Consider the following 17430-nt stretch of genomic DNA (forward strand, 5'->3'; position numbering starts at 1 on the left):
AATAGCAGGTGGTTAAAGTATGAAGAATTGCATTTGACAAAGCTATTTTGTCTCAGTTTAAATACCTTGTCACTGAATGTCTCTCTCAGAAACAGTGAACCGCTGTAGGCACAACTCTTATTAATACATCATCATGCCAGGCAATTTACCGCAGCAGAACACAGATACCAAACAGGAGAAATGTAATTACAGAATCTACTCTAGCTGTAATGTGAGGCTGACGATAAATGACAATGTGCTATCTGCATAAGCAGCCGCATTGTACGGCCGCAATCTCTTAAGTACATATTCTCGCAATTCCCATTTTCATTGGGCTTTAATCCGGGGCCATCTTTCATAAGTAAATGAAAAAATAAAAGTCTTCTACGTCTTCTACAGAATCCATCTGTTTCAGCCGGTACTTAACTGCGGAGGAGTACAAAAATAACATTTTCATTTTGGAAAGAAAAATAGAGTCATACAAAGAAACTCTAAAGAACTTGGAAATCTGTTCGCTCCATTCACAGAAAGTATAAAATGTTTTGATGGGAAGCAAGCAATTAATAACGAGAGGGGAAACAAAGAGGATGTAAACAATGGAGGGAGGCAGCCCAGACGAGGATTCAGAGAGGACAATCTGTGATCCAAATGAGGAGAAAAAAAAGAAAAGAAGCCCAGATGCTAAAACTCAAACTCAGGGCTGTAAACGCTTATTCCTCCCAGAATGACTGACATCTTTAAGTAGAAGGATTAAGGTTAGGCAATAATACGATGAGTAATGTTAGCATGGAGGGTAAAAACGCCTCAGATGAGCATAAACTATTATTATTATGCTTGTATAACCAAAGACAGGGCTGTGTGTCCTCTGTGCATGTTGGACACCACACTCTGTCCTCCACTTCACTTTGTGATCGTCACGCATGGAATCTCAAGGCGGACGGCTCAACATTCACTGCAGCTGAGTGTGAAGGATGAGGGTCTGAACCTCCAGATCTCAGGCTGGAGGGGGGGGGGGGGGGGGGGTCTCTGCTGGACTATAGTGGATTCCGACCTCAGGGTGTGGGACTTTGATGCTGATCCAAGTTATTCTCTCTGTTCTACTTTGCTCCTTACAAAGGGACCTTTGGGTTATTGAATAAAAGATTCAAGTGTATCATGTATTGTACACACACACACACACACACACACACAAGGCTGTACGCAACACCTTGGCTGGCGGTTTCAACAATGTGTTTGGAGGACAAAAGGGGTCAAGAATGTGTTATTGCTGGATTCTATACCTTGCTTATTATGCATCTGCTGCTCTCCACATCCATGCGTCCGCTATTAAATGAATCTGAATGAATGAATCTCTCCTTCGAACACTTCAGTTGAGCACAAGCACCCATAGAACCTGGATTCTAACTGCTTTTTCCCTCTATAATGGAAATCAGAAAAATGTTCAGCACACAAGTCTGACAAGAGGACATCGCTCAACCAAATGTAGAGAAAGAGCAGAATTACTAGTTCAAACACCAAGGACACCGCAAAGTAGAGAGACTGACTTGTTAGAGAATGGTTCAAACAACTCCAACTCGCCACGTCTCTGGGCTGAGCCCGGGGGCGGTCGGTTGCTACTCCTCAACTTTCCAGACCTTTCCCTGACCTGGTGCTACCCCTGCTACAGGTTACAGAGGCCAGCTGATAAGCACTTCAGAGGTTGTCTTTCTGCCAGGAGAACAAATGCTGAGGCAGAAAGCTTCTGTCACGCTGCTGTCAGCCTTCTCCTCCCCTCCTCTCTAATTCGCTGTGATATGTGGAGCACTACAAATTTGAGACGCATTCTTTTTTTACCACAGAAAGTTTGCAGGCGTTAATTTATGGTCCAATTACGGCGCTCTTTGAAGCTCATTTTTGTTCTGCATAGGCGATTGCTCCTTTTACTATTCTGCTAATCTGCTGATGTACCGCCGCCGTGACACTTGAGGAATTATGACACGACAAAATAATTACTCCGGGGCCGGGCCGAACGGCCGACACAAAAGGTCAGCTGGCAGAGGAGGTGAGTGTGTGAAGGCCTGTTCAAAGTGTCGCATTGCAGCTTAGCACCTTTGAAAATCAGAGGTGTTTGTTTTGGGCTTTTAAAAATGTTAAACATCTAATAAGACTTAGAATTTCACTCACATGATTCATAAATGTAAAAAGGGGTGGAAAAGTGAAAGTGTGTGCTGTTATCCCCTTTTATGTGATGAGTCAAGTCAAGATAACACCCGCTAACGTAAATCACTTAACTCTCTCTGCATGAAGTGTCTAATTTATCGAGGTGCTTATTGTTTCTTTAATTATCAGATTGCTCGTCTTGTTTATGGGACATCTGAGACATTAATCATGTCAGGTGGCTTCCACAGTGTTGAGCTTGGTACCGAGGGCTGGCAGAGCGGTGAGAACGAGCGCTCGTATCAGCCGCAATATGCAAATGACTTTATGATGCGGCGTATGTGTACATAAATACATAAATATAGAGTACTTTAATAACATGCCGCATAAACACAGCCCCACGCCGCTCTGCACCCCGTAATTAGTCCGCTGTGTCGCTTTGGGATGAAACGCCGCCTCCAGCTCACTCGCAGTCAACCCTGCTGTTTTGTGTGTTTCCTCACAAAATGGCCAAAAATGTGTGCTGGATTCTGTGTGAGACGGACGGATGTGTTTTTGCCCTCGTCTCATCTCTGCTGTCCTACTTCATTATTTCTTTACATCTGTTCTTGTTATCGGGCGGTCTTAATGTACAGACTCACGCCTAGGCACTTAGAGCTAAATGTGCAGATGGTCTTGACGATTGAAGGTTCTTACCTTCCAACCGTTCTGAGCCACATTGTAATTCTGAGTTGAAGGGAGCTAAAGAGCCTTGTTTGCTTTTCCTTCAGTCTGAAATATGTTCCAGACTCAGCGAGGCCAGAGGTGGTTTAAAAGGTTTTACTTGTTTGGCTTATTTGGTTAGAATTCATCACCGTCTGAAAGGAATTCACATTAAGGCTTTTTGAGAGAACATTGACTTTTTAAAAACTCTTACTTAATTGTTTCCTTCAGGCACATTTCCCTCCAGCTTTACCAACTTTGAGTCAAAATATTTAAACAGAAGAAAACTATAATTCATCACGAAACAGGATTGGAAAGGCAAATATGACCAAAGTATTGACTGTGCATGGACTTATTCACTCGTTTCTATTGAAAGAATGGACAGAACAGGCCACACATCACACTAAACCCTCTGTCTATTGTAAATCACATAGATCTGTTTTGAATTCACACAGGTCTGCTCGTTACAGACTCAGTAATGTCGATTTTTCGGATTCATCTCTGCTCTGCTGCGTTGTATGAAACATTCCCCTCTACTTTCTGTTCTCCCTCTCCTGGTGAGTTTTCATTGCTCTGAACTTGAGACGGTAGCTGAAGTAGCGCCGTCGAGAGAATTGTCTCCATATTTGAGTATAAATCATTTATAATGGGACTGGATAAGGAAAGGCTTTGAGTAAGAGAAAGAAATGAGAAAGAAAGACAGAATCAAAGGGAATAAGAAAACCACTTGAATCCCCTGGCCTGGCGTCTAAGGGCACGGCTCTGACTGACCTTGGTGATTCCCTGCAGGAACGCCTCCTTAGCGAGTTTGGCGGGTCCGTCCAGCGACTTGCCGTCGTCGTCCGGGCCCCAGCTGGCGCTGTAGATGTGGATGTGCTGCGGGTTGAGGCTCAGAGAGTGGGCTTCCACCACGTCTGTCACTTCCCCGTCCAACATCCGCACTCCTGCAAGAAAAGTACCGACCGGGCGCGGAGCAGATTAGCTCACAGAAGTGATGACATGAAAGGTGGCAAGGAGCGGGAATGACAGGATGACAGGCAGAAAGGAGAGAGTCTGGGGTGTGAATACTGGAAGGAGTAGATGAAACCTGCGGGGAAAAGACAGACGGTGTGAGGTGACGTGTTGAGACAGCTTGTCATAAAGGAGGCAAAGCGGCGGAGAGAAATCAGTCGGACCACAAATCCACATTTAATCATCTGTCACCCGAATGCAACAGAAAGTGGGAGAAACAAAAGACTTTACAGGAAAAAGCGAAAAAAAGACATCCAGTTTTTAATGACCCTGCACCAGCGGCTCGCTGACACATACACACACACACACACACACACACACACACACACACACACACATACACGCCGCTCCGACTTCACCGCATGCCCCGCACACACACACACACATACACTCACATAAAACCCAGCTGGTCATTATAAGAAGAAGGGTCACTGCCTGGCCTCAGCTCACCGCACGGAAAGTAGCCGAAAATATGACAGACTGCACAACAAAGGGGCCGTATGAGCGAGCTCACAGTTTACAGAGCTTCTAGTGTGTCTGCGGGCGAGCTGCAGAATGTCACCTTTCATCATACGTCTGGGGCCCCTGCGCGCCGAGCCTTTTGAAGTGCGGCCTGCCTCAGATCAGCTCTCGGAACATTAATGGCAGTGGAGAGGCGTGAAATGAAACCACCCTCATGTAAGGTCCATTACTGGGAGAGGAGGATCCCTGTACCTCAGAGGCGAGGCTACGACTGCTGACATCTACATTAAGACCCCCATAATACGACCTCGCCGACCCCTACTGACCACCCGGACCTCGCCCCTCATACATGTGTGGGTTCGGTGTGACGCAGGATTGAATACTGGCCAGGCTGGAAGAAAAAATAGGCGATGAAAATAATGCACAGGGGTTCTCTTGATGATCATTATGCCGAGGCTGTATTGCTGCCGTAATGATAATCGGCACCGTAACAATTCTCATCAACTTCCTGCAGTTCAGCAATTCTCTATTAGTGCACTGCTGTTTTAGTTCCCTCCAGCTAAGTCAGAGGCAGCAGGTGGAAATGCTCCTGTGTGTGTGTGTGTGTGTGTGTGTGTGTGTGTGTGTGTGTGTGTGTGTGTGTGTGTGTGTGTGTGTGTGTGTGTGTGTGTGTGTGTGTGTGTGTGTGTGTGTGTGTGTGTGTGTGTGTGTGTGTGTGTGTGTGTGTGTGTGTGTGTTATTGTGGCAGCCGAGGAAGTCGCTCAGGTAGGTGGAAAGAAATCCACACGGTGCCAAGTAGGGTCAATTACAGGTTTAAACACTAAACACTAATCATTGCTCAGAAAGAACACACCTTCACACACACACACACTAACACATGCCGCCCACGCGTCCTCAAACGCCACGCAGTTGGAATTTTGGACCAAATTGCGGCTGTTTATAAACAAGTGACCCCTCGTGACACCGGCTAATTCACCGGGGAGTAATTAACGAGCAGAACCGGGCCAGTTTGCTTCCCGGGTGGGAGATGAATGGTAATGAAGACAAAAGAAGAAGAGTTATGAGTAACACCTGTGGATGAGGCCGTTCGGGGGCTCCGCCGAGTCTTGTTGGCTGCCGTTCTGTCATTGACGGATTGTTTGGTGACTAAAGTCTCTTTGGAATAGACTATCACCTGCGACGATCTTAAGCCTTTCATGTCTCCTCCGTGGGCAGAGGTTTAATTTAACGGAGCCTCTTTGAATATCGCCGAGCTTACCTGCTGAGAGCTAAATTAACATTCACTTTATGAGCTCCAGGTCGATGTTCTGCCCCGAAAGTGTCATCCGTGTGTACCTGGGCAGTTAAACAATGGAAAAGGACGGAGGCGTCTGCAGATCTCCTCATCTCTGCCGTCCTCGATGTCAAAGATAAATTCCCGACCTGACTGTTCTCATATTCTGGTGGTTGCCAGTTTAAATCAGATCTCATGTGGACTAAATTTGATATAAAGAAAAGATTGTGATATGGTTTGTTTGGATGCCTCAGAATAAATAATGGGATGCGTGTCACATGGAGGAAACACTGTCAAATCGGGGAGCTGCGTCCAACTAAATTTGCAAAATAGACAATTTAGTCTGTCAGCTTCCCGTCACGCAGTGGTTTAGACGTTCATTTCTCTGTCAAGATCTCTTTTGTCTTTGCGTTACCGCCCGTGCTTGCAAAGCTCTGCTGCGCCATGAATGAAGTGCAGCGACAGAACTCCTCGTTTCTGTGACTCATCGTGTTGAGATTATAAACAGGCACTAACATGGAAATCAAATGAACCTGCAAATTGAAAAGACACGCTGGCTTGCAAAGTATATGATATCGACTTTGTGCGGCTGATTCCGACGTGTGAAAACACAAACTTGGTGTGAAATGCATCACTTCCAGCAGGTTTGGCTGTTTTTTTTTTGTTGACACAATCAGACATGTGTGAGCTGACAGGATCAATAACATGGTATGGAAACAGGTGCGATGTGGTCATGAGTCACTGATTCCCAGGTGGCACATGTGAGACAAAGGGGGGATAAAGCCTCATATGACATCGTTCTGGAGTTCCGGCGGCAAAAACACCTCAAAACTCACCTCCAATTTTAGCATTGAAGGCCACGCCCACGCCACACACGCCATTGCTGGCTGCTGCCGCAACTTCCCCTGCGCACCGAGTCCCGTGTCTGAGGAAAAAGGAAATGAGAAAAGGGAGGAAGATGAAATTAAAATACCTTAAACAATACGGCGGTCGTCTATCACTGAAATACACCTGCCAGGGAAACCAAACCAACAAACCCAAGGGTCCTCTTTGCAGCTAGCAACGGAACAATGATAACTGATCCGCCTCCCACACAATTAAGCAATTAATTTAAACAGTATCGCTTATCACGGAGCCGCAACGACTGCACGAGGGTGAGATCTGATGTAGTTTCCCCACCGAACAGTGTGCGTGTCAGTGGATTCATCCCTAAGTGCTTGTCAGAGTGTGAGGTCCTGTCCCGAGGAACAGCTGTTAAGAGTGCTGGCCTGGAAAGACCTTTAGACAGACATTATTGCAACGAAGCAAGCGCTGAGAACTCTGCAGAACCTTTCCCCCTCCCCCCGACTGGCCCAGGTATTCAGAAATGACTCACATCCTCACACATCACAATCGGAAACATTAAGGTGCACTATTTCAAAGCCATCCCAAATTATTTTCGTTTAATTTGCCACTTATATGTGTGGGTACTTGGCTGGCTCAGCAAGGGAACGACACTAATGATTCTCCCCTACAGGCACCGAGGCAGGAAGAGGAATCTTTTTATTTTTTTGATGTTTGCTTTTTGTGAGAGGGCTTTGATCAGAGTGACTTGCTCGCCAGGTTTGAATTGAATAATCCATGCATGAGGTGTGCAGTGTAAACATACATTTAGAGGCAAAACCGGAGTTCCAGTTGTACGACAAGAGCTTCATGTCAGCAAAGTACATTCAAATAAAAACATGCTCACTTTCACTTTCTTTCATTTTAGGATATATGACCTGGGAATATAATCTTCACATTAACATATATATATAGATAGATAGATAGATTGTATCAGAGTTACGCTGAAGCAGGTCAGTCTGATGGAGATTCACATCATTTTCCACTCTGCAGGTTGTAAACAAACTGAGCCATGGCCATCTTGTTGTTTTGATCTATTTTGTATAATTTTACTGAAATGAATGGAGGAAGCTCACACTGAGGTATGAAAAGCACCACACACACACACACACACACACACACACACACACACACACACACACACAGAAAAGGCCATTACCTCACAGTAAATGTAACCAAACCAACAACAACAACAACAACAGGTGAGGCTAATTGCCTAATTGGCGGGGCAGGTGCAGCCAATCAAGAGACGAGCCACAATCACCAGTACAGCCAGTAAAGTAATACACTTGTGAGCTACAACCAACTGCAGTGGATTCCATTTTCAGATTAGATTTTCAGAATAAAAAAAACAATTTTGGTAAGAGTTATCCCCAATCTCCGAATGGATTCCAATCAAAAATTACTGACCTGAAAATTATGAGACAAAGACCTGTCTCAAGCAGACAGCCAGTGGCCACGGGCCAAGCCAGCCAAATGAGATATGAGATGTTATCGGCATACATGAATTATTCAGAGTCCCTCATTAATACTTATGAGTGTGAGCAATACTTATGAGCAATAAGGTTCAGGAGTACAGAGCTCAGGCAGCTTCCTTCACAGGAGTCAGGCTGTGTGGATGTCAAATACACCATCCACAAAACAAGATTACAGCGTTAAACAGGCTTTGATAACGACCGGAAAAGACCATGGAAAGTCTAAATTGAAACCTTTGCGCGTGAAAGGCAAAAACAGATCATTAACGAAACGGCTTCAATCTGTTCTATCGACTTTCGGGCCTGGGAGCAATGTGATCAGACTGAGAATGGATGGAGCTGAATGGGCATTTGGCATCTTGGGCAGGTCATTAAGATTTTTCCTGGTGATTACAGTGCACGCATCTGATTAGGCGGCTCACAGTTTCACACTCGTATCCCAGACGTGCTGTTGCTAACGCCGCGTGAATCAAAGCCGATCGGCATCCACGCTTTTTGTCTCGGAAGAAGCAGAAATTACACACTTCCCTTTGTTTGATCTTCCAAAACTCCCGAATGATGAGATAGAGGACAAGGTGTTTTCACAGGGTCAAAGCACAGCGGGGGCCTCCAGCTGGGTTCCTGATTAGACGGTGTGCACCTCTGATATATTAACCTCATGCTAATTCTCAATTTCATTCCTCGCACAAACAACTTTCGCGGCGCATCGCTGTTGTTTTCTTCCTAATTAGTGGAAGGCTGACACGATCTTTATCAGAGAGAAAATGAGTCAAAGTCAAAGGAGAGCGTGAACAAACTCTGCTGGAGTTAAATGATGCTTTCTATTTCCATTTCTTATTACATGATCCGGTCTGTCAACGGCTAAAAGTCTTACAGTAATTTTTAAACATGCAATCAACTGACCTGACAAGGCTTATTGTTCACTCAGATACGCCCTCATAGCCCCGGCTCAACATATGACAGGAAGTACTACATCACACAAAGCCATTAATATATTATCATCCCAATCAAGAGGTTAAACTATGCACTTTTATTGCCATCAAGTGTATTTTGTACTAAATTAATATCTGCAGTCAATAGTGGATTAACAGCTCCCAAAGGTATAATATAGGTTGTTGAGATTTAACAAGGCTTTATTGTGTGTGTGTGTGTGTGTGTGTGTGTCTGTGTGTGTGTGTGGAGGGGAGGATTATTTAGCAGGATTTGCCGGGGCACCGCTGTAGTATTTGAGAAAAATACAGCATCTTATTAAACACAATTACCAGATAAGGATTACAGAATGAAAACATACACAGCGGTGTAGCACTAAAGAAACATGCAGTGTTTGAAACAGCTTGGTGCAGTTAACAGCCGCTGTTAATCAGGCTGCTGAAGGACACTTAGTCTGGATTTGACTGAGTAAATATGCATCTACTGTTTAATAGGAATATCAGGTGAACTGAAGAGGCGAAGAGTCGCTCACTTATTCGACTTAGTTTAGCTTTGTGCGACTGACAACGTCGAACTGATTAGCGCTCCACGCCATCCTCGGCTCGCTCCACACAAATCAATCACGGTATTATGTGCACAGACTGTGCAGAGTGGGAGGTGAACGTCAGTCATTAGAAGCCAAAAGCAAGTAACTATAAGAGTAACGTTGACGATAACATGTAAGGCATCACTTCTGATTACATCAAAGTATGTGGGGGTTGTGTTTAATGCTTCTGAATCACGGTGCAGTATTGAATCTATAGTGTGCTCCATGGTCATTATTAAACATAATAATATATAATACACATATAATCAGTTAACTCACTGAAGCATTATAAGTACATCAAATTATGAACCAAATGTATTCAAATCCTGCCGATAGAAATGCTAAAAAGCAATAACATGGTCATTAAATTACCAATTAAAATTTAATGTTTCATTATCGAGTCTTTAATTGTAAGACTTTATCATTAATGTAGGAGGTTCAGGCAACAGGAGAACACACGTCTACAGCCACTGGAGCTCCTGGCCAATCATTACCAATGACATTTCCTGACCCTGAAGGCGCTGAGTTATGCAGCTTGATTGATACACACAGTATTCTTTCAAGGCTGCTTGGTTTGTTTCTTAGTCTTCAAGATGTTGCGCCACTTTATCTAGGCAGCTACTCCAGTCGAGAGCCGGCGGCGGGCAGTGAACTCATCAAGAGCCACGTGACTCCCCGTGTGTCAGGTGGGATTTCGAGACGGGATCTCATTATGCCTCGTACACACGCCACCACTTTCCCGAGTTGTTACATCGTGCACTTCACGCTTCACGACACGCCTGCTCTAGTGTCTTAAGGGGACGTGGCTAGTCTGCCTTGTCTCAAAGGTGCTTTTCATCACGTGAGAATTGACACTTAAAGTAAAAGACCAAGAGAGCAGGATGTTTCCCCGTGTCTTTGCTCTGTGCAGCCGTCTCTTCACCCATCGTCAGTCACGGCACGAACCACGCCGCATGTTTTGGAGTCGCCGACAGGTTCAGACATTACACACACACACTAGATGCCTCGGTGAGCCCTGCGAATCGCATCAATGACCAATACGCGTGAGGATCCTGGCTCGTGGGAGCTGGGATCAGCTCAGCTCAGATGGGGCAGACTTTGACTTGTGAGTGGAAATTCAGGCCAAAATCGTGCTGTGAGAGACGCCGGAGTCAAATTTGATATCAAAGTGTCATGTTTTCTATTAGTGACATTGTACCTTTTGCCAAATCCATGTTAAAGCATTAACCGCTGCTCACACAAGGTCTCTGTGTGTGTGTCTGGAAGGCAGAATCACATCCAACACGCATTGAAACGACACGACCAAGCAATCACAGGCACAACCTAAAAACAACACGCCATGATCTATTTGAAATCCAAACAAAACTCAAAGACAGCCAACGCTTTGACGGGCGGCTTTAAAAGAATTTGAGTCACAAATGTCTTAAAAGGCCTTTGTGCTCCAGATGGCAAAATATCCTCAAACCAAAAAAGCTGTGGCACAGATGTGATGCCAGGCAAGGAGATGCAGCCAGAGTGAACACTGAGCCAGAGGCTTAGGAAGACATTTTTACATGATTAAATGTCGGATACTGGAGGCCAGCCATTTATACAGAGGCCATACACACTCTCCAACGAGCAGATGTTTCGAATGCTATGTGCATGTGTGTGTGTGAGCCCCTCTGAATTCAGTAAAAACAGCCTTAATGTGTCCAGAGAGGATCAGACGCGCCAGAGCAGACAAAAGAGCGCACGACTATTTTATCTGTCATTTTATGAAACTCTATGATTTTTCGAGACGCCTTCATAGAAATTCAGTTGAAATGAGTTCGGAAAAAGAGTCGGAGACAAAATAACACATTGCTTTTGAGAGATAGAGAAAAAAAAATCTGCCTTTTGTACATGTGAAGAGGAAGACGAACAAAGACGTCGCGCTTGTCCAAGTCATATCCAAGTTGTGGAGAGAGACGGAATGTGCATCCAATTGGACAGAAAATAGGGAGAAAAGACCTGACAAAGGCTGCAGAAGGACAGGCCGTCTCTTCACAAAGCAAATGCCACCTCGTTATCTTATCAGAAGGAGCTAAGGGGGGCGCGTGAAGGTTCCGGTTCTGTCGCTCTTCCTCCAGGATAAGGCGACACATTTGGTGGAGATTTGGCCCAGAGAGAGTGCAGATACGGCAGGTCAGCCAATACAGCCGGACGCAATGTGACCTTGCCAGCGCTTCACTATAGAGTGCAAAGTAATAGTAGGTGCTTAGCCATGAAGTGCTGCATGCAGATAATCATCTTAAATGTCATGTATGTACAGTATATTATTATGTGATTAAGTGATTTTGACAAGAGATTGCGGGAATGTTTTCCTCTCCTTCTTTTTATATTATCAGAGTAAAGGCAAGTGTTTCCTCCGTCTTCACAGTGACGCTGCTGCATGCGCTATAATGAGGACCCTTCTAGTTCAATCATTCACTTTCTTCACCCGGAGACTCGACATCAGTGCCCCATTAAGCAAACACACTCCCTTTCACCAAGGAAAGGAATGAAGTGCTCATATCCTTCGGCTCCAGTCTATTGCGGGACACAATGGATGCGGATGAAAAGAAAATGTGAGAAAGTCGTCAAAGATCAAGTAAGAGCGGTTAACCCTGAGAATAAAATGTCTGATCTCTTTGCTCTTGGCGGCAAGAAAATAACCACTGCACCCATTTAAGAACATAAATGATAACAAGGATGTTAGTGAAACAAATTTGACTTAGTTTGCAAGATAACAAAAGGGGTTCAAGGTATCTGAAGAGGCTTTAAAGCTATCAAAGGAACTTAATGCTTAAAAAACCAACATTGCTTAGCAGGTCTCAGTTAAAGCGGACCCTCCACAGACTGCTGACACAAGCGCTTTAACAGCCCATTCATCAGTATCTAGTCACCCGGGCAGGCTAATGTTGACTGACTCCTGGTGATCCGCGAGGTCTTGTAGATTGGGGCTTTGGCTTCACACTGCCATCTTCAATCACAATAGCCCGTCCCTCACAGAAATAGGAAGAAAGCAGCTTCCTTTTTTTTTTGCAGCAGAAATAGGTACACTGACGCCTGTCGTGAAGTTTCTCAAAGTCTGTCTAACTTTCTGGGTAATTAACGAGTAAGTTTCCAGAGGGGAACGCAGAGGACGAAGAGGAAAGGGGCTGCTGTTACTTTAGAGTGAGCCGGGCTGTAAATCAGCAACGCTTACACGCACGCAGGAATACAGGCATTGTCCCCTCCATGCAATCTAACCATGTTTACCTGCGACATCAGTGTCAAGAAGACAAATACGGGCTAAACCCAAGGATGGCAGCGCTGGAAAAATGTATCAAATATATTCAGCAGAGACAGTGGAGCGCGCTTATTGTTCGTTCTCTTTCAATTCCCTGTAGCAACAGTCCACTTGAGAGGATGAGATTACTTTGTGAAAACTGTCAGATGTTGGGCTGAAGATGATAAATGAAATCTCATAATAGGGCTTAGACATCAAAGTACGAGCAACTGCGCTCACTTTGTACTCATACAAAGAGCAGCCTTTCCTGATATCTATGAGTAGACCGTGTGTTCTATGTGCAAAAGCGTTTGTTCACGCTTTTGATGGTCAGCGTGAATGATTTTTGATGTATAAAAATGTTTTCAGAAGACACGCAATTCCATACGCAACAGAATCTCCGGTGAAAATCGTCCCCTCGGCAAACTGGCGACGCTGGAGACGCTGGAGACGTGAAGTGTTACCACCTCGCTCAAATATTGCAGCAGAGGCGGCGTACTGTAGCAGGGCCATATAGGATGAACCCGTCTTGTTTGATTTGTTCTCTCCTCTCCTATGTATCCTGTATCCCCGCGAGGACTCCGGTTTATTGCCTCGGCACTGACACCGGCGCACATGTTGCCTCCGCACGGCCGCCCTCCTCGTGCGTTTTGCAGTCACGCGGCCTGAGCTTTTGTCATTTGCATTCATATATATTACGCCGGGTTTTCGTCTGTCATGTCAGGGCCAAGGACGCCGCGTCTGCAGAGAATGTTTAACCTTACTGTCATTTCTCCCTCATTATTTGGTGTTTGCAGCGTGATTGCAAAATGGAAGGTGATGCGTTGTCAACACACTACACACACACACAAACACAATGCTCGGTGACACATTAAACACCTTTCAGATTTTGTTTTGACAGAGAAATTAAAGGTAATCTTCAGAGTCAGGTCCTTGGGACATCTTGTCTACGGTTCTGTGAAACTGATCGGCAAAGTTTGAGTCGAAAGTTCATTAAGAATTGTGCAAATCTATTGTAGTTACTCGGTTTCAGGAAATTTGCTCCAGTCTTTTGCATTTGCATAAATGCAGATAATCCAAGAAATACTCAGACGTTTCCTGACAGAGAGAACAGCCTGTCCCGTTTAGTGTTTGCTCAATGATTTCCTGCTTTTGGAGGTGGTGGCCCGTATCCTTGCTGCTTCACACACGGCTGCCAACCGTTCCAGTGTTTGCTGCAGGTCACAGCTGGATGAAGCCAACAGAGGTATATAAGAGAAAAAAAAGAATCTTACCCACTTAGAAAAACTCCTCTGAATGCCGACAACGATCCAGAGCCAATTGTTTTGTCTGGATGTTAGATTTTCTGAAGCCGCTATGAGCTAGACCAGTTTATTGGTGATCAGTCTGAGACCTTTTGAAGGGCGAGGGAAATCGTTCCAGGCTCTGGATAGAAGGTGAACTCAACCACCCACTGCATTCACACCATACTGACATGATGAAACACACACACACATAACTGGGACGTGCATCATCGACTGGACCCTTTCAACAGAGCATGCCAGTGCTGATGGCTGTAGAATACATAGAAGTTGTGTTGAAGAAAAAAAACCCTGACACGTCTCAGAATACAAACAACCTCGACATCCCTGTGAGGGAAATTTGCACCTCCGGCTCTGCTTTAATGTCTTTTGTTCTATAAATACGACTGGCGTTCACTTGCGCGGGAGTTGTGAGCATTATTCAGCGTCTGTCTGCATTACTTATGTTAATTTACAGAACTCACTGGATGTCATTTCTCTCCAAATGTCGACAGTTCCAACGAGAGACAGAAACGCGCTGTTGCTTCTGATTCCATACCCATAAATTAATCCAGTTGAAGAGAAGCTAGTTACCCTGGCAATGTCAAGAGCGTGGGTACTGAGGGAGTGTGTGAGTTAGCCTGTCTGTGTGTGCAGTTCGGTAAGTAATCCATTCCAGTATTGCTTTGTTTCATCAGCAGGACGGAGTGGAACCCACTTTGCTCAGACAGAAAAGGCTGAGGCCGCTAAGCGTAGACGCACAAGCTGTTTCGGCGCCAACGAGAAACGAGGCCTTTAGCTGGGAAAACCTGCTGACCCCAACATCCTCAGAGACAAATAAGCAGATGAATCGCTTGTATTTCAAAGCGGGGCTACAAAATCCTGCGCACAAAAGAAGCGACGTGAAAAGACAGACGATGTGAAAGTTTAAATTAGAACAAATGGACGGGAACACACTCTTTTCTTCTCCTATTGTTTCTGCGGGCTCATGTTCGCTGTCGTTAAGCTGTTTGACCAACTGAAAGGCTCTGAAGTCCAAATAAAGGAGAAAAATAAACAACAAACAACCAGAGAAAGATTTTGCGGCAGTCATCCCAGAATAGAAAGGGGATTTGAAACAAATCCTGCTGTGCGTTTCAGGGGAATTGGACTGAAAGCAGGGCACAAATATTGGAAGGAGAAAGCGAGACGGGGAGGGAGTGGAGCCTTAGAACTCCTCCCAGCTGCGGCTTTGGGGTGTTCCATCATTAAACTGGGCCCAAAATGCTTTCGTGCCATCACTGAGGAGTGGAAGAGACGCCCATAAATCACTGAGGGCGAGTAAACAAGCATTGTATTAGCAGAAATAAATGGCAAAGCAGTTATGGGTTTGAACCTTGAAATGCAGCTACAGCAGCTTAGCGAAGCGAGGGAAAAAAAAGGGGGGAAAGCGTCCTGAGAGAACACGCCGCTGCTTTCCAAATCTGTGTAATTGGTTTCTAAATGTAAATGCTTTTCAGCCAAAAGCAGCGGGATAAGAAGCCTGGATGCTTTCGCTCGCATCCTTCCACTATTTATAGCAAGATGAGATCTGTACGGTGTCGTTAAAGAGCGATGAAAGGGAGGAAGGTAAAAATGGAATGTGTGAAAGAGGGTTTGTTGGATTTTAAAAAAAAAACCTACAAAACAATTTGATCATTCTCAGCTGGTAGATGCTCTTGCTTACATTTGCCTTGGCATTAATTGCGCCTGCACCTGTTTGCCAGAAATGCTTAAGCTCATTTCCAAGCAATTACAGTCCATTTCTGGTCGTTGTGCTGCCAGATTGGGGGCACCTGCTGCCAAATGACTGTACCTGTTCTCGTTCCGCTGCGTGTAGCGAGGCTGGGGGTCAGCGTCTCCGTCGTTGACGTCGTAACTGGCTTCAGGGTCCTTGGAGGGAGAAGGGAAAAGGGTAAACATGAGAACCTTATTTTAGCTTCTTGCGTGGGCTTTCTGTTATCAGAACAGAATTTTGAGCCGCCGTCGCTGTGAGATACTTTACTTCCTGAACGTACGTAATTGCTGGCGAGGTCGGGGTGGTCCTTCTCGATGCCGTCGTCCAGGATCGTGACCACCACACCTCTCCCTGTGTAGCCTTGAGCCCAAGCCGCTTTGGTATTCAGGTCCTGGTTGGTCGGGCTGGACTGCAGGAGATACCAAGCTGCTTATTTACTGTGACTGACATGCACAAACCCTGGACAACCACAGATAAGGATTATCGGTGTGTTTTCCCTCATGCATGCGAAGGCCTTCTATTTATCGCAGAAGAGAGAGAGAGGGAGAGAGGGAGAGAGAGAGGGAGAGAGGGAGAGAGAGAGGGAGGGAGAGGTAGCGGGGCTAAAAAAACACCCATCACCACAAGGATTCTAAAAGCAAAAATAAACAGCGAGAACCAGACAAGAAAGATCACGGCTGCTACAAGACCATTTTAAACCCTCATCCTGATGCATCACACAGGGATGTTTGCCTCCCAGGGCTGATCTGCCAACTGTGAGCACCCAGCAACAGTGTAGTGTCGGAAAAAAGGGAAAAAAATGCAGACAGCCTGTTGCAGGGTCAGAAAGGGGGAGACAGCGAGGGAGAGAGAGAGAGAGGAGGGTGAGCAAGAAGGCGCATGTGAGTCTGCTGGGTGGTTCAGCATCGTTTGGCTTACTGGAGTATGAAGATAGGATTAGGAGGAGTGAGTGTGTGTTAGAGGTGAATGAGATGATTACAGAAATGCAGAGGAAACACAGATAGCAGGAGGGATCAAAACAAAGGGAAACGCGTTCTGCCACGACTCCGTGCCAGGCTTGTTGGCTAAGGAGCTTAAATTCCTGGCTGCACTGTAGTAATGCTGCTGCCGTCACACTTCAAATAGAAAAAAAAAGAAAATTTAAGAGACTGCTTCCGCCGATAACATCTTCCTTACAACTCCACATAAAAAAAGTGAGTGGCTGTTATTCTGCTTGGGTTTGCATCTTTTTGATTGCAGCTGGGACAGAAACACATCTCCAGACGCATTATGCAAATAAATTGGGTTTCTACGAGCAAAACAAAGCCTCGCCCTTGATGCTTGGGTTTTGCTTTTCATTTTGAAGTCGTGTGGAACGCAACTGGGACAAATTAGGCCGTTTTTGTTCGCGCACAGTCGCCGCTGATTGGTCTGCGGGAGTCGACGCTGTTATTCATTCATCGCAGAGAAATTCATCATTTCTGCAGTCGCTTTTGAACTTTTTGAACCACGCAGCAACTTCTGAGCAAAAGCAAGAAAAAATCAACAACCAAGCCACCAAATCTTATTAAAAAATAACATAAAACTCTCATGTGTGTGTGTGTGCGCTGTGCTGCTTGACGCTTGCAGCCTGAGCGTGACAAATACTGACACCCACATTGCAACGCAGCACACAGTGAACACACTCCTGGGTTATTTCCAGCAAAAAATG

General features: G+C 45.3%; 1 protein-coding gene across 1 annotated transcript in view; it reads right to left on the bottom strand.

The window, feature by feature from the left end:
* Positions 1 to 17430, bottom strand: part of furinb (furin (paired basic amino acid cleaving enzyme) b) — a 62571-nt gene that overhangs the window by 9432 nt on the left and 35709 nt on the right. The window contains exons 5-8 of the mRNA XM_076141819.1: positions 16021 to 16149; positions 15819 to 15895; positions 6400 to 6488; positions 3589 to 3761 (exon numbers count right to left, since the gene is read on the bottom strand). Of these exons, the coding sequence (XP_075997934.1) occupies positions 3589 to 3761; positions 6400 to 6488; positions 15819 to 15895; positions 16021 to 16149 (468 nt within the window). The remainder of the gene's footprint in view (positions 1 to 3588; positions 3762 to 6399; positions 6489 to 15818; positions 15896 to 16020; positions 16150 to 17430) is intronic.

This window comes from Genypterus blacodes, unplaced genomic scaffold (assembly GCF_046128005.1).
Source record: "Genypterus blacodes isolate CSIRO-AG114 ecotype Tasmania unplaced genomic scaffold, CSIRO-AGI_Gbla_v1 ptg000021l_1, whole genome shotgun sequence".
Classification (NCBI taxonomy): domain Eukaryota; kingdom Metazoa; phylum Chordata; class Actinopteri; order Ophidiiformes; family Ophidiidae; genus Genypterus; species Genypterus blacodes.